At 42.9% G+C, this 23993-nt stretch overlaps 1 protein-coding gene and 1 non-coding gene across 11 annotated transcripts in view; one reads left to right on the forward strand and one right to left on the reverse strand.

Annotated features, from left to right (window-relative positions):
- The window catches only part of LOC123505526 (glutamate receptor ionotropic, NMDA 2B-like), a 218751-nt gene that overhangs the window by 134809 nt on the left and 59949 nt on the right, over positions 1-23993 (forward strand). For all 10 annotated transcript variants that reach the window (XR_006675181.1, XR_006675183.1, XR_006675182.1 and 7 more), the window contains 2 exons: positions 4303-4421; positions 8829-8976. Coding sequence is in view for 7 of the 10 variants with exons in the window: in XM_045256920.1 (XP_045112855.1) it covers positions 4303-4421; positions 8829-8976 (267 nt within the window). In the remaining 3 variants the exon portion in view is untranslated. The remainder of the gene's footprint in view (positions 1-4302; positions 4422-8828; positions 8977-23993) is intronic.
- Positions 3256-3330, reverse strand: Trnaa-cgc. Its single transcript has one exon. It is a non-coding gene; the product is annotated as a tRNA-Ala (tRNA).

Genomic DNA, 23993 nt, shown 5'->3' on the forward strand with positions numbered 1-23993 from the left:
TACCGTGGACACTGGAATCGCAACCTGTCGTGGAATCCCATTGTTAGCGTGGACTCATTTTCCTTCGCGGCTTCAAGCTCACTGATTGTTGTCAACTTGCAGCGCCTCATACTAGGCAAGGCGTCGCCTTAAGCAGGGTGCCGTGTCTACCGTCCATCAGATGATGCCGTGAGGGGCCTTTAAGGGGTGATAAGGGCTCCTTGCATAGAGTCTGGTGGTGAGTGGTGTGTACAGGACCTCTGCTTATAATGACATCGGGCTGAACAACTCGCCATGAACGAGGGCACGCTGTGCGCCATGAGCCAGGCACTGACCGTACCAGTGGTCCTTTACGGGGTGAAAAGGACTCACTGACAGTGTTTGGGGAGTGGAGTGTGGCGGGTTATGCTCATGGCTACCCGTGTGAGGCGCAGTAAGGTGGCAGCGTCACTCTCCTCGCACTCACGGGTCTGGGGTGAACTCTTACGGGGTGAAAGGGTTCGCCCCAGTACCTGTGTAGGCAAGTGAACTTCAATTGCGTCGCAGTGAGGTGGCAGCGCCACTCTCCTCGCACCTAAGGGTGTGGGATGGACCCTTACGGGGTGAAAGGGTTCATCCCAGCACCTGTGTAGGCAAGTGGACTTCAATTGCAGCGCAGGAAGGTGGCAGCGTCACTTTACTCGCACTCAAGGGTGTTGGGTGGATCCTTACGGGGTGAAAGGGTTCGTCCCAGTACCTGTGTAGGCAAGTGGACTTCAATATTGTGTCTTGAAATCGCATCGTGAGGACTGGAACCGCATCGACATCGTGGAAACCCGCATCGTTCCCGTGGAAACTGGAATTGCATCTTGATCGTGGAAACTCGCATTATTATCTTGGAAACTGGAAGGGCATCTTTATCATGGAAAGGCATCGTCATTTTGGAAACTTGCATCGCTATCGAGGAAACTGGAATGCCATTGTTATCTTGGAAACTCGGAGCGCTATCGAGGAATCTGGAATCAAATCTTATCGTACACACTGTTATCGTGGAAGCTCTCGTGATCGTCGTTCGTTTCGTTATCTCTGAATTACTTAATTAGTCTTGGTATTATTATTAGCCTCCGTAATAATAGAGATGTTGGTCATTTTATCTTATCTCTTTTACTGTATTTTTTTCAGGGTACAGTTTAGTGTTCTTCAACCTTTTCTAAATTCGTGCACCTTTTCGAGAAGCAAGGAGGACTATAAAAGAAATGCATCAATATTCGTAATTTTCCCTACTTTAAGACTGAAAATCGATAGATAACATTATTGAATATCTACCTGAAGCTACAGTTTTTTAGTCCTAAACAGTCGCTATATAGAGCGAAATGTACTATAACAAAATGCCACATCTCAAACACATTAGGCCCGTGTTCCGTCGGAGTGTAATATATTACTATTGTGAATAAATCGCAATACTTTGATTAATATCAATAGGAGAGGACCCAAACTGTCACAATTTCAGTGTTCGCAGGAGAGAGTCAGTATCGTCTCGCGGTACAGAGTAATCGTCTCTAAACACTGTATTACGATGTATCTATTGATTTGCCAGGGTTTTACTCCTACCAGTATTTTTCTGTTCTTATTCTACCATGGTATTTCTTTATAGTTACTTGAGTTTATACGACTGACATCATAATATAGAGCAAAACATAATTGTCTGGTGTACCAAGATCTTTCATTTCTAGAGACTTAATTAAATACAGCACGGAACCTTAACACACATTTCACCTCGCTTCTGCACAGGTTAATTCTTCTTCTTCTCAACCTTTTAATGTGATGTACCCTCGAAGTCTTTCAGTATTGATCACGTACCCTTACCCACAATGCAGCGTCAGGAAGGGTAACAATAAATGCATGGTTTATTGACTTAGTTTATTAAGTTTAAATTGTGTTATATATGTGGAGCAGACACAATTTTTAATTAATATTAGTATGTTTCTATGAGGTAGTGTCGATAGGAACTGGTACCTCACAGGGAGACACTATATGTGACTAACATGCAATGCATTTACCAAAAAGGAACTATATCAGACAATTTTCGATCATTATGGCAGTGAACTAGTGTTGCTTGCAGCTAGTTGCAACTTGTAACTAGTAACAGTGATAAATAAGTCACTGTGTGTGTGAATAACATATAAAATAAGAAATCGGAGCAAATATTATAGGTTTGCAAGGTTGTGTGGCAACTGTAATCCAAGAGAGCTTCCTCTCAAGTGATATAACTCCAAGAGTTTCCTTGTTAACGTTGTTAACGTGTCCTGGTTCTAGTGAAGGACACATTGTATACTACAAACGAATTTGCTGCTATTTAAAACTGAAGCATTTTGAGAAACCCGCCACGTACCCCAAAAATTCCTCTCACGTACCCCTGGGGGTACGCGTACCCCAGGTTGAGAACCCCTGTCATAGACCGATCTTCGGGTAGGACTGTGACCACAACACACACTCCACACACTGGGAAAGCGAGGCCACAACCCCTCGAGTTACATCCCGCACCTATTTACTGTTAGGTGAACAGGGACCACACATTAAGAGGCTTGCCCATTTGCCTAACCGCCCCCGAGACTCGAACCCGGGCCCACTCGATTGTGAGTCCAGCGTGCTAACCACTACACTACGTGGTGTGTGTGTGTGTGTGTGTGTGTGTGTGTGTGTGTGTGTGTGTGTGTGTGTGTGTGTGTGTGCATTGGGAAGGGGAAAGGAGGAATTCTTTCTCTTGTTCCCTTGATTCATTTTAGGTCGTGTTTCCATCCATCCTTCTCATTTTCACTTACTAATAGCTCCTCCTCCTCCTCCTCCTCCTTCTCCTCCTCCTCCCAACACAGCGCTGGATGTCAAGGGAGCGCAAGCTTATTAATCCTATCATTTTACAATATTCTTGGTCACAATTTACTCGGCAGATAATTAACTTGGAAATATGAGTTTCTTTTAAAGGGTCAATTTTCCATGGCGCGTCTCTCATCCTTGGCTGTGTGTGTGTGTGTGTGTGTGTGTGTGTGTGTGTGTGTGTGTGTGTGTGTGTGTGTGTGTGTGTGTGTGTAATTCACCATGGTCTCTACTGGTCACCCAGCCAGTTATCACGATTACGGAGGGAGCTCAGAGCACATAGACCGATCTTCGGGTAGGACTGAAACCACAACACACTCCACACACCGGGAAAGCGAGGCCACAACCCCTCGAGTTACATCCCGTACCTATTTTACTGCTAAGTGAACAGGGGCCACACATTAAGAGGCTAGCCCATTTGCCTCGCCGCTTCCCGGGACTCGAACCCGGACCCTCTCGATTGCGAGTCGAGCGTGCTAACCACTACACTACGCGGTGTGTGTGTGTGTGTGTGTGTGTGTGTGTGTGTGTGTGTGTGTGTGTGTGTGTGTGTGTGTGTGTGTGTGTGTGTGTGTGTGTACGTCATTAAATTCCTTCAGTACTGGAACGCATTTTTATCATGAATTGTTGGTGTAATTAGATCATTTTGTTCACATTAGGAAGTGTCTATGGAGGTCAGAAGACTAATGGCCACAGTCTTCACTATTTTACACACCACATAAGTTTCTGAAGCTGAGCAAAATCGCCAAATAGTAAGCAGAATGAATATGGTAACGCGTCAGGGTTAAAACTGAGTGTCTGTCGCGGTGTTGTGAGTGAAGATTATGGATTGTGTGTCTCGTACATGTGGGAGTTGACTTCAATTTTGAGGAATCGTGTAAAACATAATTTCTATGATAGCATATTCTGGTTGCAGTTATAACCACCATCTTCACCATCACTACGAGCATCATCCATTACCATCATTACTACCATCACCACCATGATCACCATTACATTCAGACTTCACTCTTACTCTCCTATCTGGCATCACATTCACCGCCAAAAATAACAGGAAAATTTGATATTAGCATAAGGGAAAATGCAATATCTTGACTGTACATAAAACATTTTCCTTTACCTTTTCCTTCACTCTCACGGCGTATGCCTCAGTCTCTCTCTCTCTCTCTCTCTCTCTCTCTCTCTCTCTCTCTCTCTCTCTCTCTCTCTCTCTCTCTCTCTCTCTCTCTCTTCCATCTGATTACCTCCCTTTTTTATTCTCAATTCCTCCTTGTTTCATCCTCTATTCCTCCTCCTTATTCTACTCCCTCCATCTCCTTATCCTTCTCATTTTTCTCCTCCTTTTCAATATCTGGCGTATCTTTCACATTTTTCCCTTTCCAACCTCCTTCCATCTTTCTCTTTCCCAGGTTCATGACGAGAGCTCCTTTCGTGTCGACTTTTCTGACTTTCTATCTTATCCTCCCGCAGATCACCTTCATGGAGGAGCCGCCCTTCATCAACATGGATCCGCCAAACCCAGAGACAGGAATGTGCACCGCTAACAAGGGCGTCCATTGCAGGATTGCCTCAGACGAGATGATGCAAGAGTGAGTGTGCGTGTGTGTGGTGAGAGAAGACAGAGAAGGGGCGGGAAGGCACTAGCTGGGAAGGGTTCAGGGAGAGAGACAGGGTGGTAAGGGAGGTTGGATGGAGGGGAAGGTAGGACTGCAGGAGACGTGGTAAGAGTAAGGAGAGGCAGCGGTGGTGGGTCATGGAGGGTGGCAAGGTTGAGATACGACATGGAACAGACGTGCCTTGAGTTACTTTCAGAGTGGTGGTTGTGGTGGTGGTGGTGGTGGTGGTGGTGGTGGTCGCAGGTTTGGGGATAAATCTTTATGATAGTGGTAACTTCTTGGAGTTTTGTGGCTATCATTTTTCATATACTTTTCATTGTTCTCTTTGTTCATTTCTGTTGATGTATAACTGGACGAATAACACCTTTTTTCAACTTTCTCTACCTACCTATACACACTCACACACACACACACACACACACACACACACACACACACACACACACACACACACACACACATTTTTCCCCATCCCGTTCACCTTCCGTTTAGTGTGTGAAGTGGGGGTGGGGTCTTACGCTCCTTCAGATATTCATGCTATAGTACAAGGAGACTCTGGCCACTGCTGTGTATCTTTCCTTGCCACTGACGGACTGCACAGGAAGTCCCTAAGGCTGTTCTGGACACACACTATGCTTTAACGTGAAAGTCCAGGAAGAAGGAATTTGTCAACCATATACAGGTCACGCGCCTCCCCCCCGCCCCCCTCTCTCTCTCTCTCTCTCTCTCTCTCTCTCTCTCTCTCTCTCTCTCTCCACCTGACAGGCCATGAGTCCATCAGGCACGAGCATTATGAAAATCTGCCACTTGTTCACTAATTACGATGTTAATCACGGTGGAGGTGAAAAAAAGACGCGAGGACAAAAGTTACGGATGTCATTAGTCCATCAGAAGTCTGTCACCTCCAATCTCCAGCCTGACGTGGTTCAAATTATCACCACCGTCCAGGGAAGCGCGCTGTGAGCATAAGCATCATGTTAACCCCTTCAGTATACTGGTACACGTTTCCACATTTATTCTGGTTACTATTTGGTGATTATATACAAACTTATTGGAGTTTAAAATAGTGAAAAATCTGGCCATCAAACTTAGAACCTCCATAAACCATTCTTAAAGTATGAAATCGTCTAAGCACACTCAAAACTCAAGGTAAAAATGCGTCCCAGTACTGAAAAGATTTAGGTGAAACGTAATAATAAATCCGACATCACACCACCACCACCACCACTACCGTTATTCAGAAACACCTTCTCTCACTACAACAATTTTGCAAGACCACAGACACAACTAACTGGGTTTCCAAGACAGTTTCTCCTTTTACTAAGCTAGAAATCTTGCCAATCTATCACCAGAACCATAAAAATGCTCTTAAAAACACGAGTATCTTCAATTACAGCCTTCGGAAAGCAGTGATGGTGACAGAGCAAAGCGTTTCAGAATACCAGCATCCCTATCATTATCAGAACCAACACAACTACCATTATCAAACCGTTCTTTCTTTACAGCGTCCACACACACTCACCACACACACAGACCGCCACAACACACACACATCACGCACAGGGAACGCTCCGGCAACGACCATTCTGTTTTCCTCGCATCCATCACGCCTCTCGTCTCCCGCCCGCACACCAACAAAGGAAAGAAACTGGCGCAAAATTCCCCGGCATCTGAATCATCATATGGACACAAACAGCGGCGACTTAGAGACTGCTGCTTCTGACACTTGGTTTGCACTCATTAAAGAAAGCAAGTGAGAAAAGAGAAGCATTAAGGTCCTTTTATCATATCTAGCTTTATTAATGCCTTCAGTACCATGACGCGTTTCCATAGTCATTCTGCTTACTATTTGGTGATTTTATAAAGGTTCAGAAACTTATGTGAGGTGAATAGTGAAGACTCTGGCCATTAATCTTCTGACCTCCATACCCAGATCTTAATGTAAACAAAATCGTCTAATCACACCAATAATTCATGATAAGATTACGTTCCAGTACTGAAGGAGTTCGTAATGTAAAAAAAAATCGTCTAATCGCACCCGAAACCCATGGTAAAGAAACATCCCATTACTGATTAAAGAAAGCAAGTCAGAAAAGAGAAGAATTAAGGTCCTTTCATCATATCTATCTTTATTAAGGAAAAATCACAAACGAGTTCCATCAGGTTCACCAATAGTGCCTGCCATTCACTCACACTCACGCAGCGAGGAGTGAGAAATATTCCACCAGAGTTATCAAAGTAGATCCCTCTGGAGAACACAAATGACTCGATGCAAAACAGAGTACAGCGAACACTGAGGCAGCGAGATTAAATGCCTGACTGAAATGAGGGAAAAAGGAGAGGCAATGGTTTCGGTGTAGGGAAGGTATGGATGGACGTGGGGAGCCTTCCGTGGTGTACTGAAAGGAGAGACAATGGTTGGTGTAGGGAAGGTATGGATGGACATGGCAGCCTTCTGTGGTGTACTGAAGCCTCGATAAGCGGTATAACATAACACACCAGTCGTCTACTTAACACCTCTATCGCTGCCTCGTATTCACATAGAGATCTTTACTCCGAGTATAATAAACGCAAGTCTCTGCCATTATAACGAGTAACGATGTAATTAACCCCTTTAGTACTGAGACACATTTTTGCCATTGGTTTTGGGTATGATTAGACGATTTTATTTACGTAAGAAAGGGCTATGGAGGTCGGAAGATTAATGGAAGATTAATGGCCAGAAGCTTCACTACTTTAATCCACATAAGTTTCTGAAGCTATATAAAAACGTCAAATAGTAAGCAGAATAAATATGAAAATGGTACTGAAAGGTTTAATGGGCCATATATTCAAAACTTTAATAGATAAGAACAGGGAAAAGTGGCTCAACACGCAAGAGGCGCCATAATTCTTACCATACACAAGGTAAGACTCAACACAGTTACCTCAAAACAACTTTTTAACGGAGCCACTCATGCCGTCACTTGTTATCCGTGACAATAAGGAAACTATAGTCATGGGAGCGGAAGAAATTCATTCCGGAATGAGGTCGGATGCGGCAAACTGTCTCTCATAAAGGTTAATATTGTGGAAAACCCAAGAAATCAGTCCCATTCTATTCACAATATCTGGTAATCTTGAAAGTTTACCAATTCAAGCTGTTTAACTCATTCAGTGCTATGACGCGTTTTCATATTCATTCTGCTTAGTATTTAGTGGTTTTATACAGCTTCAGAAACTTCAGTGGGGATTAAAATTGTGAAGACTGACAATTAATCGTCTGACATCAACAGATCCTTCCTAATGTCAATAAAATCGTCTAATCATGCCCAAACTCATGGTAAAAATGCGTCCCAATACTGAATGGGTTAAAAGTCTCGGGATTAAAAGCCAGTCATAAAAGAAAAATTAGACAAACACAATCGTCACTTGGAATAATTTAGAATCGAAATAAATATGAATAAAATCACATGGAAACGAGATGGAACAAGTACATACGCTCATCAGTCAGACAAGGGAACAACACACCCAAAGATACCATTACATTTAAACCACCAAACGTAACACACTCATAAGAACTGCTATGTAATTTCCTCCCTCCAGCCGAGCATCCATCCATCACCCACGCGTCATCTCAGCATCGCCATTATCCATCCCCATAAAGGCACGCGGCGCTACAAACCACGCTATCACCGACACTATCCATCCCTTTCAACGTAAGACACCGCCACCGCACTCCATAACGTACACATGCTACTCTGATGACGCAACACGAGCGGCCGGCCCAGATGGCTCCCACGAGGACTATATCAGCGGCACAGCGAGCGACGATTAGGCTTAACTGGACACTTGGCGCGAGGACGTAGCGATAAAGACAAACACAACAAGTCTCCATTAGTCTCGCTTGAATGGAAGGAAGGAACCGACGGAGACACTGCCACGTCACACTGGTAATGACGAATAGTATATAGGGAATGTTGCTGGTTTTAGAGTGACTATTGCTTAGACTAGAGAGAAATGACAGAATACACACAAAAAATACACACACACGCACACGTATCAAGAGGGAGGTTTCAAGACATTTGTCCCAGAATTCTGGCTAACTTTTATTATCTTTAAGGGAACTGGCAATTAAATGGGCCTTTTTTTTTTTCTTTTTGACTTCCTTGGCCAGCTTCCTCTCTTGCATAAAACTCTCTCTCTCTCTCTCTCTCTCTCTCTCTCTCTCTCTCTCTCTCTCTCTCTCTCTCTCTAACTATCTTTCTCCTTCTCTTCCATAGCTCTCCCTTCCCTTAACTTCTCTGTAATCCCCTTCTAAGTTTGCCTAACTCTATCTCTCGTTCTCACACTGCCTCGTTCCTTGGCCATCTCTCACTCCTCGCCTCCCTCCCCGCACAGAGTCAACGTGAGCTGGGCAATGCGAAACTCAAGCTACTTTCGCTGCTGTTCCGGATTTTGCATCGACTTGCTGGTAAAGTTCTCTCAGGATCTTGGCTTCTCCTACGACTTCTTCAGGGTAGAGGACGGCTTCTGGGGCGCTATTGTGGTGAGTAATATGACTCTCTCAAACCAATCCCACCTTCTACCTCTTCTCGCCACTTCATCGCCTTTCTTTCAGCTGTCTCTCATTTCTTTTCATCCATCCACGTTGTCTCACTAAGGTCCGTGTTCAGAAGCGCTTTGCTCTCTCACCACGACTATTCTAAAAGGCCACACAGATGATTAGGGGGGTATTTAAGAGTGTTTCTCCAGTTAACATTGAAGAAATGTCATCAATCTGTCGCTAGAACCGTAAAAATATCTACAAAAATACAAGTGACTATAAATAACACCTTTTGAAATAGTGGAGGTGAGGCGAACAAGTGTTTCAGAATAAAAGCCTTCATTATCACCATTTCCCTGCCTTTGACCTTCCATCTTTGCTATCTCTAGGGAAGCCGCAAGACACCTTCAAGCCTGCACGTAGCGATCCTGCGTGAAACATTTCCACACTTACCAATGAAATAAACTAACAAAAACCACCAACAACAATACCGAAGAAGGACAAATAGAACAAATAAATTCTCTACATGTGTTAATTTCCTCGTCTCCATTAATTAATCACTTCATCACGGAGCCTCGAGACGCATTCATTACGCGCCGCTGCCTCGCCTCACCGCCTCATTGTGTCAATTATTAGCTTGGCCTTGGTTTGGGTATTTCAATGTATTTCTTGCGCCTGCCCGTGTGTGTGTGTGTGTGTGTGTGTGTGTGTGTGTGTGTGTGTGTGTGTGTGTGTGTCACACACCGTGTGTGTCTCTCTCTATCTCTCTCTCTCTCTCTCTCTCTCTCTCTCTCTCTCTCTCTCTCTCTCTCTCTCTCTCTCTCTCTCTCTCTCTCTCTACTGAACTTTTCTGTGTCTGAGGAAATGAACTCTCTCTCTCTCTCTCTCTCTCTCTCTCTCTCTCTCTCTCTCTCTCTCTCTCTCTCTCTCTCTCTCTCTCTCTCTCTCTCTCTCTGTGTGTGTGTGTGTGTGTGTGTGTGTGTGTGTGTGTGTGTGTGTGTGTGTGTGTGTGTGTGTGTGTGTGTGTGTGTGTGTGTGTGTGTTTGGCGTTTCCTCTTATGCAAAAATGATGTCAAAGCCAGAGTTTGTTCCCGGACTGTTTAACTTCGCAGTTGTATTTTGTTCTATGATGTCATATTTCTTTTTTTTTTTTTTCATTTCATTTTTTTCTCCTCTTTTTTTACTTTATTTTTTTCTATTTTTAGACAATGTTTCCCTTCGACTGAGATTTGTGAGTTCCTGCGGCAACCTTCATCCCTTGTTTTGTTCCGAGTCTGCATACAAAAGTGTGTGTGTGTGTGTGTGTGTGTGTGTGTGTGTGTGTGTGTGTGTGTGTGTGTGTGTGTGTGTGTGTGTGTGTGTGTGTGTGTGTGTGTGTGTGTGAGATTTTTTTACCCCTTTTCCTTTCTCATTCTTTCTTCTACCTCCTCTTCTACCTCCTCCTCTCCTTTCGTCTCTTCCTCTTCCCTCACCACAATAGTTTGCTTAAATCTTTCAGTCTAAAAGTTTTGCACTTGAATACAACCCTTTATTTTGACATTTTCTTAACAACTCTCTCTCTCTCTCTCTCTCTCTCTCTCTCTCTCTCTCTCTCTCTCTCTCTCTCTCTCTCTCTCTCTCTCTCTCCTTACGAACCGCCACACTAACTTTGCTCTTCCCAAACCGAATGACAAACAAGCCGAATATTTGTCCAAGAAACGCATTCTCCACTGGACACTTTTCTCTAACAGTGACTGACCACGCACAACTCCCACTAAACTCTTCACTCTCTCAAAACTCTGTATATCCTGAATGTCAATCGTGGAGGTTTTGAGGGCTGTTTATTCCTTACGTGTTACTATGCTTGCTTTTGCTTGTCTTCTGGATTTAGATGTACAGGATGACTTCATATTGTTGTTACGTCCGTATTCAGAAATGCTTTGTTCTCTCACCACGGCTATTTTCAAGGCCCACAGAGATGATTAGCCGGGTTTTCAAGAGTGTTTCTCAGGTTGATAATATGAACATCTTGTCACTCTCTCACCACGACTGTTTCCAAGGCCCACAGAGATGATTAGCGGGGATTCCAAGAGTGTTTCTTCAGTTAATAATGTAGAAATCTTGTCAGTCTCCCTCTAGAATCTTAAAAACACCTTAAAAATCTCGGGTAAATTTAAATAAAAGCCTCTTGAAATAGTGAAGGTGAAGTACAGAAGTGTTTGAGATTACAAGCTTTAATCTCTTCCTAACGGTAATGCAGAATCTCAGGTTAAACCATAACAAATAATATCCACTACAGCTTATGATATATCAGAGAAAGGACGACGAAGAATGTAAAAATATAGTCAATAGCATGAACCATTTCGCTCATTCTCTCTCCTCCAATACTGGCATTAAAATTTCATCGTCCAAAAGTCCACTAAATCCATGACCTTTACCAGTGGGCGTCTGAAGCACCATGGAAAAAAAAGGAAAAATAAAAAGAATTGGGGGAGAAAGAGAAGAAAGATGCTGAGGGAACAAAACGAGATACAGCTAAGGAAGATGAAGGGAACGATAATGCAATGAAGGGAAGGAAATGTAGAGGCAGAAAACGAGGCAAGAAGGGAAGGGAACATTGATAGCAAGGAAGGTAAGAGAAAGAAAGAAATAGAGAAAGGGATAAAAGGGAATGAGAGATCAAAGAAGTGAGGAAGTGATGAGAAAGTTGAATAAATGAAAAGGAATGAAAATGAGGAGGTATGCATGAGAGAGAGAGAGAGAGAGAGAGAGAGAGAGAGAGAGAGAGAGAGAGAGAGAGAGAGAGAGAGAGAGAGAGAGAGATGAAAGGAGTGTCATATGATTAAGAGTGACATGCGTGCAAATAATGAAGGGACGTCAGACTGTCAAGACACGGTGCAACTAAAGCTCGTATTGTCAAACTTTTCTGCGCTTCACCTCCAGCATTTCAAAAGGCTTTATTTGAATCTACAATAGTTTTTTTTTTCAGGTGTTTTTATTGTCCAAGAGGCAGAATGACAAGATTTCTACTTTGTCAGCTGAGAAAACACTCTTGAAAACCCGCTAATCATCTTTGTGGCGTTGAAAAATAGTCGTGGTGAGAGAACAAAGCGTATCTGAATGAGGACCTGAATCTGACAAGACTGGGACAGAGAAAAAGAACTCCATCATGAAAAAAAAGTAGGAAAGAATTGAAATCTCGTTAAAGGGAAGGAGAAAATAAAATACAAAAGAAGAGAAATAAGACAAAAAAAAAAAAAAAACAAGAGTGAGAAGAAATTACTGAGAAATCTGCAAGACGTAAAAGTTTTATATCTTAAAAGTCACGAAAGAGATTAAAGAAACCAGCCAAGATAAGAAGACAAGAGGATGAAAGATAGACTCAGAATATTGTTGCATGAATAAGAGCAGTGAAATAAATAATTAGATAGAAAAACAAGTATCAAGAGAGAGAGAGAGAGAGAGAGAGAGAGAGAGAGAGAGAGAGAGAGAGAGAGAGAGAGAGAGAGAGAGAGAGAGAGAGAGAGAGAGAGAGAGAGAGAGAGAGAGAGAGAGAGAGAGAGAGAGAGAGAGAATGAATAAGAGCAATGAAATAGATGAGTAAATATTAAAACCATGTATCAAGAAAGAGAGAGAGAGAGAGAGAGAGAGAGAGAGAGAGAGAGAGAGAGAGAGAGAGAGAGAGAGAGAGGGGAGGTTCAAAACTTTAGTAATTGAGATGCCTGTGTGAGATATTTCCGTCGGGCCGAGCGCTGCCTCATCACCACGCCGCGGAGAACAGAAGGGAACACATTATAACTAAAGTAGATGATTAACACAGGCACCAGCGGCGGGTTGGGCGGGGGAGAGAAAAGTGCTGTGTGAGTATTAGGGAGACGGAAAGGGAGAGGGGAGCGGGGAGGGGGTATTTCTCTCTGTCTGCGAATCTGTCTATGTATCTCTGTCTATTTATTAAAAATGACTCCTTACCGTCCTTGGAGTTCCCTTCTCATTATCATCTATTTAACCTGTTTGGGAACTGGCACTGCAGTGGGCTCTTTTATCACAATTGTTTTTTTGCTCTTGGCCAGTCTTCCCTCTTACATAAATAAATAAATTTTCTTCCTTTACGTTTACCTGTTCGGCTCCCCACCTCTCTCTCTCTCTCTCTCTCTCTCTCTCTCTCTCTCTCTCTCTCTTGGCACAGTCCATGGTGACGTATATCACGCCGCGTGGCAGGAAAACCACCTAGCTCTTTTCTGTCAAGGCTTAAGAAAACACACACACACACACTCACATTCACACTCACACTCACTCTCTCTCTCTCTCTCTCTCTCTCTCTCTCTCTCTCTCTCTCTCTCTCTCTCTCTCTCTCTCTCTCTCTCTCTCTCTCTCTCTCTCTCTCTCTCTCGAGTCGGCTAGAATAAAGTTGTTTCTTTGGACATGTTCGTTAGTGTGAGTTTCCTGGAGCATTGTGTGGCTACAAATATAATTCACTCAAGAAAAATATATAGAAAAAGTGAAAGTACTTGGTTTCCTCTTTGCCATGTCCCTCAACAACAGTCACCAGTCACCATCCTCACCAGCAGCGTCTTTACTGTGTGCTTCCACTACAAGACAAGGGGTTTTAACCTTTCCAACTCATCTATTTTGGCTGGGCGTTTATTTCATTGCTCTTTCCGTTGCCTTAGCTTATCTCCAGTGCAATGGAATGAGGACAGTTGATGAGTTAACATCGCATTTACCCCTTCACGTTTTCATTTTTATTCTGCTTACTATTTGGTGATTTCATACAGCTTCAGAAACTTATGTGGGGATTAAAATGGTGAACACTGGCCATTAATCTTCTGACCTCCATAGACTCTTCCTAATATAAGTAAAATCATTTAATCACACCAAAACTCATGGTAAAATACGTCCCAGTACCGAAGGGATTAGTATGTTTAGCGACACTCTGACATACGTATCTTCTGTCTGTTTGTCTCTCGTCTCGTCTCCATAGCAGCACCAGCAGCAGCAGTAGCATCCCGTGACATTAGAAACTCTCAACCTAGCTCCCCTTCAAGATAAAACTCTTAACTAGACACTTCATTACGTCATGTGCCGAGTCAGCTTCGCTAAAGTTAGTCGTCTGGAGCGGAGCGCGGCAACACTCGTCTTTTCCCTCACAGCGATGGAGATGAGGGCTATATTCTGAAACGCTCCACTCTCTCACCACGACTATTTTCAAAGGCCACAGAGATGATAAGCATGTTCTAAGGATGTTTCTCCTTGACATAATGAAGTAAACTTGTGCTTTGCTCACTAGAACCATATAAAAATTCTTCAAAATTTGTGTCACTTGAACAGGAGCCCCTTGAAGTGTCTAGATCCAATTCGGCCCATAACCATCTCGACCCATTCATTGTAACCAACTCGGACCATCGTCTGTGCCCAGTCGGCCAATTTTTTATAGCTAACTCGGCCCACTGCCTGTGCCGACTCGGCCCATTTAGTATATTAGTATTTGTTCGTCAATTTTGCTTCCTTTTCTTCCACTTACACTGAATAAGTTCTTAGTACTTTAATGTATCTTTACTTTCTTCAAATGTATATTTGAAATGCTGCAGAACACACGCACAGCAATATTACGCAATGGTAGTTGTAAAGGTTTTATTCTTCCTTTCCATACATTATTCAATGACTATAATAACAACTTGGACTACACCCCTTCAAATAGTGGAGGTGCTGCACTGAAGTGTTTCTGAATATGACAAAATCTGACTCAACGACACCCAAGGCTTCGCTCCCTTCCCCTGCCGCTCTGCCCTAAACGGACCCATATAACACGGTGGAGTCATTGTCAATTAGTTTCGTCATCTCTGCTTCCTTCCATCATCATATCTCTCTCTCTCTCTCTCTCTCTCTCTCTCTCTCTCTCTCTCTCTCTGATATCGGATAGAATATTCATGTCACCAGTAACAAAAGCATGATCAGTTTCGTCTCGGCTACCACACTCTCCACCGCCACACACACACACACACACACACACACACACACGGAAGGGTGAGTGAGTTGGGAGTCTATCATAACACATTGTCTCGCCACCATTGCCTGTACATTCTAACAAGTTTATCTTAAATTGACTGTTATAACTCCTTCACTGTCCATAGATGATATCAAAGCATATTTTTGCCATCTAGATCGGGGTATCCAATATTCACAGCTAAAATAGTGCTCTTATACGACGCCTTAAGGGAGCAGGAGTGGGAGGGGCTTATGTCTCTATCGTTCGTGAGCAGAGTATACCACCGCTGCCATCACCGCAACCACCACCACCACCACCACCATCATCTTCCCCGTCACCAATAATTAAACATGGTCTAAATTTAATCAAGATCCAAACAAGCTTCGCCTCAAAGCTTCTCCTCTAAACGCTGTATAGAGGAGAAAATTACATGTCCAAAGCTGGTGATTAGGAATGAATAGTTTGATGGTAATGTAATGAGGTGGTGGGGATGGTGGTGGTGGTGGTGAAGGCAAATGAAGAATAGTAGTAGTAGTAGTAGTAGTAGTAGTAGTAGTAGTAGTAATAATAATAATAATAATAATAATAATAATAATAATAATAATAATAATGATAATAATATTGTTACTATTATTATTATTATTATTATTTTTATCATTATTATTATTATTACTATTGTTATCATTAGTAGTGGTAGTAGTAGTAGTAGTAGTAGGCGTAATAGTAGTAGTAGTAGTAGTAGTAGTAGTAGTAGTAGTAGTAGTAGTAGTAGTAGTAGTAGTAGTAGTAGTAGTAGTAGAAATAGCAGTAATACTTGTTGTTGTAATGGTAATAGGCGTGGCGATTCATGTTATTTGTGGTGGTGGTGGTGGTGGTGGTGGTGGTGGTATTAGTGGATAAAGCGAATGGCCGATATGCAGAAGCCGGGGAGGCACGTAAAACTCTATTGTGCTGTTCAGTCATGCTTCGCCTTTTCTTTATCTCTCTCTCTCTCTCTCTCTCTCTCTCTCTCTCTCTCTCTCTCTCTCTCTCTCTCTCTCTCCAGTCATTTCGAGCACCTTAATTGGTACAAATATTTCAACAAACTAATGAATTTTACCTGATTTTTTTTTCTATTTGTATTTTGTTATTTTCCTCGTTGGTTGGCTCCTCTTTCCCCTTCCGGCTATTAATCTTCGTCCTTTCCTCATTCTTCCCATTCATCCCCTCTTGTCCTTTGCATGTTTCCCTCTCCCCGTGCGCTCCATCATCCTCGCTGACTGTTGTTCTCTTCCTGCCTTTCACAGTCCAACTCCCTGCAACCCTCTCCTATCTGTTATGTGTGTCTATAATTCCCACGCTCTGTTTTCATTAGCTTTTCTACTAATTACTCGTGGCGGGTTTATTGACTGAGTATATTTGACCGGCAAGATTAGATTATAAGTCTTGGGATTTTCTGACTCACTACTTTGTCATGGAAATTAAAACGAGAAAGGGAAGATGGATACTGTAACCGGTTCAGGATCGGTTATAAGTCATGTTTGCTTAACCCCTTTCAGTACCATGACGCGTTTTTATTTCAATTCTGCTTAGTATTTGGTGAATTTATACAGCTTCAGAAACTTATGTGGGGATTTGAAATAGTGAAGACTGTGGCCATTCATCTTCTGAGTTCCATAGACCTTTCCTAATGTCAATAAAATAGTCCAATCGCACATAAATCTCAAGGCAAAAATGTGTCTCAGTATTGAAGGGCTTAAGGAAGGGGAAATAATTAGTTAGGTGATATGGCAAGTCAAGTGTGTATGTTTTTTTTCTGACATGTTTCAGTAGACTGTATTTTGATGAAGAGTCGAGTTCTTTTACAATCTTTTTTTTTTAACCTTATGCCTTATCATTACCGTCCTTTAACCTCTTCAGTATTGGAACACATTTTTACCTTGAGATTTGTGCGCGATTAGATAATTCTATTGACCTTAGGAAGGGTCTATGGAGGTCAAAAGATTAACGGCCACAGTCTTCACTATTTCAATCCCATACATAAGTTTCTGAAGCTGTATACAATGAATATGAAAACGCGTGAAGGTACTTATGGGGGTTAAACAATACGCTAGAAGAACATTTAACTGCAAGACTAGGCGACACTTTCATAACTGCCTATTTTTGACGTGTGAGTGTGAAGAACGATGAAGCATACAAAAGATGAGAAAAAGAGCAAGAAAGGAGAGAAAGATCAAAATGGATAGGTCAATGCACATATCACAGCTTTAATTAAACAATGCTCTAGCAGAACATTTCACTGCAAGACAAGGCGACACTCTCATAGATATTTATTTCATGCTTGTGAGTGTGAAGAAGACCGATCAAGTATACGCCCTCTCCGCCACCACTCCAGAAAGAAAAGAAAGAAAGATGAAAAAGGATAGGCCAATGCACAATTCGCAGCTTTCCTTCCACGCCTTCAGTCAGCCAGCAGTTGTTCGTTTTTGTCTCCCTCGCCTTGACCCACGCACCACCTGGCGTCCTCTCCCTGCCACTCGCAGCACCGTGATCCATCCAACGTAAAGTCACTTGACCTGGCCAAATATAGCTCTTCCGGCAGCAGGTGAAATCTAACACACAGGCAGCTTGAATGAGCCTGAGAGAGAGAGAGAGAGAGAGAGAGAGAGAGAGAGAGAGAGAGAGAGAGAGAGAGAGAGAGAGAGAGAGAGAGAGAGAGAGAGAGAGAGAGAGAGAGAGAGAGAGAGAGAATATGAGAGAGAATGTATAGATATGGAAACAGGAAGAGGCCACCGGAAACAAATAAACGGACACACAACACACATACAACAATACACCTAAACCTAAGCCACTTCGCTCAAACAAACAGACAAACAAACAGACAGATAGACAGATATAACACAGACACATACATACATACATACATACACTCCCCATCCAATCCCGACACAAAGACAGACACACAGACAAACAGCAAGCAGGCAGACAAAGGAGCGAGCAGAGAGGTGTGCCCTACAGGGATCGGGAGAAGGGAAGGAAAGAAAGAGAGAGGTAAGGGCAAGAGATTACAGCAGGTTAAAACTCCTAATGAACCGCCCTACGCAGCCAACTTCTGCTCCGTGCAAAGAAAGAAAAAAATATCACGAGACTTTTGAGTTGCAGGGCCGACGGAGGGGAAAGAACATGAAAAAAAAAAGTGAAAGAGCAGGGGAATGAAGAGCTTAGGAGATTGCAGGAGGTCGAATACAGGGTAGGGATGTGAAAGATGGAGAGAAAAGGGATGGGAGGCAAGGTGAAAGGATGCAAGGATGTAAAAGAGAATAGAAATTAATTAAAGGTGATTTAAATGCACAAACCCCTGACGCGAATGAAAACCTTAGTTACATTCCTTTGAAGCTTGACAGTCACACATGCTGCACAGACTGAAAGAAAGTAATACTGGCTTTTTCTTTTCAACTGTGTCCAATGATCCAATGTCACTCACGTATCGCCTGACTCCCGAATCTTTCAACTTACATTCAGACTCACGCACTGTACTCTTTTTAATAAGGTAATGCTACTTTTATTCACTCTGTCAATTGGTCAGCTGCTCCACTGATTAATCACCTGTTCAGCAAAGCTTTCACTATTGACAAAGAAGAGAGGAAAGTGAAACAGATTGTCCCTTAAAGAGCGACGCTTCCACCAAAGTGAAGCCAGCAATACCATTCTCCTACAGACTGGTGAAGAAAAAGCATGCATTGAATATTCACGCCAAAAAATTACCGTTACTCGTGCTGGGATAAGTAAGGTTTCAGACACAAATAGAAATAATAGTACCAGAAAAAAGTAACGAAAAAAAACCCGCAAAACTTGAAAGGCAGATAAACATAGAGATGGAGGGTAAAAAGAAGTGAAAGGAGACAACACAGGGTACGAAAAGAAAGCGTGTAAGTGCGACAAGGCAAGACGGTCGTTTGGAAAAATGTTACAGGGCTTTAAAGAGTTCTCTGGGTGAGGATGCGCCGCGTGTATTGTGGTAACGCCAGGTCGTAATGGCAGTGTTTCCGAGACGGCACGAACACACGCGGCGGCACAAGGCAGGAGGAACCTGAGGAGGAGTAGCGGACCATGGCATCATCAGGGGGAGGATCACAGGAGCGGAAAGGCTGCGAGGAGACGTTAGCATCCCTCGTGTGTTGAAAACAGAGATAACAAAGAGACGTAAGGTACAAGACGCCGCCGTGCGTAGCGAAGAGTAAAGGACCGGGGAGGGGGGAGACTGCAATGTTCCTGGGACCGTCTTCAGAAACGCTTTGCTCTCTCACCACGACTGTTTTCCAAGGCCACAGAGAAGATTAGCGGGATTTTCAAGAGCGTTTCTATAGTTGATATTGCAGAAATCTTGTCAATCTGCCTCTAGAAACGTAAAAACACCTTAAATAACTCGTGTACATTTTAATGAAGCCTTTTGAAATACAGTGAAGGCGAAGCGCAGAAGTGTTTAAGATTACGAGCCTTTACTGTTGTTAGAGGAAAATTATGGAGGTAAACTGTCATTGCGTATAGTCGGTTCGGTGACGTAATTCAATTGTTAGATGAAAGGAGACGAAGGGCCTGAAGGCGGAAATGTTCTGAAGAGGAGAGACGGAAATGGAGTTCAAAGGCAGCCCTGCAAGTAATGCTTCTCAACCCTTTCATTTCCTGCCGTCATTACGCCATAGAGCATCCCACACAACATCCCTCTATAAGAATTACGTCACAGGAAGCGATTAATGATGAAAAGAATACTCTATATGAATAATCTCTCGGCCTGGCTTCCTGACACACACACACGGGAGAATACTCGGACGGAAGGAGACGATGAATAAGAAAAAAACGGGGAAAATTTAATGAGACTCAAGGGAGACCAGAGGAAAAGAAACTGATAAAAACGATCCTTCACCAACAATCTTTTCTGTAGTGTCGCCTTCGTCAAGAGAGAGAGAGAGAGAGAGAGAGAGAGAGAGAGAGAGAGAGAGAGAGAGAGAGAGAGAGAGAGAGAGAGAGAGAGAGACAGAGAGAGACACAGAGAGAGACAGAGAGACAAACTTTTACGAAAAACTTCTTACGATCAAACAAGCTCATACACTACTATTCTTACAGCAAAAAAGAGAAAGAGAGTGAGAGAGAAAGAGACAAAAAAAATTAACATCACAGAGAAAACCCAGAGTCATTTTTAGGTAGCAACGGGAGAGTCTGCCCTAAGAAATGTAGAGTTTTTTATCAGCACCCAAGAGAAGAGGAGGGCTGTTCCAAGGCTTAGGGAGAGAGAAACAGCTAGGAAATCTCTCGCTACCTCTTAAGAATACCTGAGCCTACTGCATTACCTTGATTACTTTACCTGCCTCGGGTGATCGCGGCCAAGGAGAGGAAAAGTGAAAGTACACGGGTGGAAAAAAAGAAAAAAAAAGGAGGTGCTGGATTTAAGAAGGAGGGTAAGGCAAGAGAAAGTGTTTTGAAGGAGGAAGGGCTGTAAAGGATAGGGAAAGGACGGGAAAAACTTGGATGTGGGGGATAAAAGAGATGAAAAGAAGAAAAATAACTGATGATGGCAATAAGAACAACAACTGAAAGACGAAGGAAAGAGTTTGAAAGAAGGAATAGTTGAAAAAGAAGAGGAAGGGACGGGAAAAAAATGGAGGTAGGGGATAAAAGAGATGAAGAGAAGAAAAAATAGCAGATGATGGTAATAATAACAACAACTGAAAGGCGAGGAAAAAAGTTTTGAAGGGGGAAAAATTGAAAAAGAAGAGGAAGGGACGGGAAAAACTGGATATCGGGGATGAAGAGAACAAAAATAGCTGATGATGGTAATAGCAACAACTGAAAGACGAAGGAAAGAGTTTGAAAGGAGAGATGGTTGAAAAAGAAGAAGAAAGGACGGGAGAAACTGGATGTTGGGGGATAAAGGAACCAAGAAGAAAAAAACTGATGATGACGGCAATAATAACAACAACGACGATGAAAGAAACTGAAAGAGAACGAATGAGACTGCAATGAATGGCAGTTGGATAGTATAACACCACGGACATAAGCATCAAACCGCTCCTTTGTTAGTGTAGGGAGAGGACACAGTAGTGGAAGTCTTCTCCCCATTAACCCTCCCTCCCTCCCTCCCTCCCTGCGGCTTGTGCTGGCATGGAAACATTGACGAAAAACTGACGTGGAATTTTTGTAATAAAACATGAAAGCAGGAGGAAGAAGAGGAGGAGGAGATAGAGGAGGAGGAGATAGAGGAGGAGGAGGAGGAGGAGGAGGAGGAGGAGGAGGAGGAGGAGGAGGAGGAGGAGGAGGAGGAGGAGGGAACTGGGAACGAGAAAGTATATAAAAAACCTAGCCAACCATGTTTCTCCACAAGACTCGTCCACACACACACACACACACACACACACACACACACACACACACACACATATATCCTCAACCACCACCACCACCACCACCACCACCACCACCACCACCACCATCTCAATCTCCTCCTCCTCTTCCTCCTGTTTCTCCTTCTCTATCTATCTATCACTATCTATGTCTGTCTATCTACCAACACATCTCTCTCTTACACATTTAATTATCTTCACATTTCGTCTTATTTTCACCTCTTCCGCCTACCCTTCCTGCTCTTCCTCTTCCTCTTCCTCCTGCCGGCGGCGCTGAAGGTCACTTAGTTCGAGAAGCCGCTGCGTGGGTGCGTCATTATCGCCCCTCTCAGATAACAGCCAATTAGCACAGACTCATTCCCACACCGCCATAACCACCAAACCTTTTTTTCTCCCACCTTAATTATAAACACGCTACGTCCTGTCCTGAATTAATTTTTTGTACCCCTGTGTGTAGATGTGTGTGTGTGTGTGTGTGTGTGTGTGTGTGTGTGTGTGTGTGTGTGTGTGAGAGAGAGAGAGAGAGAGAGAGAGAGAGAGAGAGAGAGAGAGAGAGAGAGAGAGAGAGAGAGAGAGAGAGAGAGAGAGAGAGAGAATTTCTTTTTCTTTGTATGTCTATTCTTAATCATATTTCTTCCACACTTTTTCTTGTTAATATTAAAAAAAAAAACGATTTTACTGCAGCGTCTAAGTACCAACCCATCTACCTGCATGCCTATTTAACCGTCTGTCAAACTATCCCTTCATATTGTGGCTATTAATCTTACCCATCCGTATATCTGTGAGTGTCTGTCTATCTTACAATCCTCTCCACCTCTATCACCTTACCTTCCTCTCCTCTCCTCCATCACTCGTGCAATTAGTACTCATCAGCCTCGTAAGGTCTCAGGGTTGTAGGAAAGTAATTACTTTGTCACACACGTTTACCAGTAGCTGTACATCACGCGTAGCACCAATCACAGGTCGAGGAAAGGTGGGAGAGAGGGTGTGAATGAAGCTTACATAGAGGAGAATGTTTTGAAGTGGAGAGTTGGAAAGTATACTAGGAGAGTGGTAAGAGGAGAGACTGAGGATGGAAAGGAGAGTGAGTGTGTTTATGTGGAAGACTGATGTGGAGGAAAGTACTTAATATGGTATGAGGGTGGGAGAAGCACATGTGAAGGGAGACATGGATACGTGGAGAGAGGAGGAAGAATAGGAGAGAGAGGAGGAAAAGGAGAGAAGGAAAAGGGACAAAAAGAAGAAGTGTAATAGACATAAACTTCCTTAACTTGTGAAGAGACTGACAGAGAGAGAGAGAGAGAGAGAGAGAGAGAGAGAGAGAGAGAGAGAGAGAGAGAGAGAGAGAGAGAGAGAGAGAGAGAGAGAGAGAGAGAGAGAGAGAGATAACGTACATAAGAAAAGAGACAAAACAGATTCCTAACAATAATAATAAAGCAAAATTCCAACAAAATAATGACTAACCTACGCCGAAAAACTGTCAGAACCAATTACCACTAAAAGAAAAAAAAAAAAGAGGTCCAGTCAAGAAAAAGTTCCAGTAATGAAGTGCAAATTAATAAATGAAGGGGAAAAAGTTGAAATGAGAAGGACGACTCAGAAACGACGCCACGCCATTCCTTGAAAAATAAGTGTGTTTCGGCAACTTTCATTTTTCTTCTTCTTTTTCGCTCGTTCCTCGCGGCCAATATTGCATTAAAACAGGAAGGCAAGCTTTATTAAGGCAGAGCTGTAGAGAGAGAGAGAGAGAGAGAGAGAGAGATAACTAGGTCACTCTTTTTTTATCACATCTTTCCACATCAATTACTTAATAAGACGGACATTAAGAGATAAACAGCTCACGTCATCCCATAATAAGGTTCAACTCCACAATAATCTCGAAAATAACCTACATTTTACATAATACGGGGCTCTTTAACACATTTGGCTAACTCAGCTCTCGTTAATTCTTTCGGCTCTGTAAGGAGACTGGCGACTGAGTGGACCATTTTTTTTTTTTTTCTATATTTGTGTTGCCCTTGTCCAGTCCTCCTCTCTTATATATAAAAAATCTCATCAACATTATTATACATGTAAATCTTCTTCTAAGTTCACGTTTCCAAAAGAGGTTCGCTTTCACATGCTAACCGAGCGAGCGAGCCCAGCAGAGCGTAACCATAAATAAAAATCTTCTCCAGCCGGGTAAATCTAGTCTAGTCTCCCAACGACGGTAACTTGGTAAGAAATAGATCATATGTCTTCGTTATCTCTCGTAAAATGAATATATGGAAGAAGAAAATGACGGGTTGGTGTACATGTTGCCAGGACACACACACACACACACACACACACACACACACACACACACACACACACACGCACGGATCGGATGTAGAGTCGGAGGATGATAGCCTTTGCAATGCCCCCGCTCTCCCCCTGATGTTGTTTTCTCATTTTGGTAAACTTGCTGTTTGACTTTCATCTATTTCCTCCTTTTCTTTCACTATATTTTTTTTTCTCTTCTTTCCTCCTTTTCTTTCACTATCAACTTTTATTTATTTTCACACACACACACACACACACACACACACACACACACACACACACACACACACACACACACACACACAATAACTCTGGGATGTAGAAAGGTCAGGTACAGAGACGCACCTTACAAAACACATGAAAAATTCTCATTC

Source organism: Portunus trituberculatus, chromosome 18 (genome assembly GCF_017591435.1).
Source record: "Portunus trituberculatus isolate SZX2019 chromosome 18, ASM1759143v1, whole genome shotgun sequence".
In the NCBI taxonomy this organism is placed as follows: domain Eukaryota; kingdom Metazoa; phylum Arthropoda; class Malacostraca; order Decapoda; family Portunidae; genus Portunus; species Portunus trituberculatus.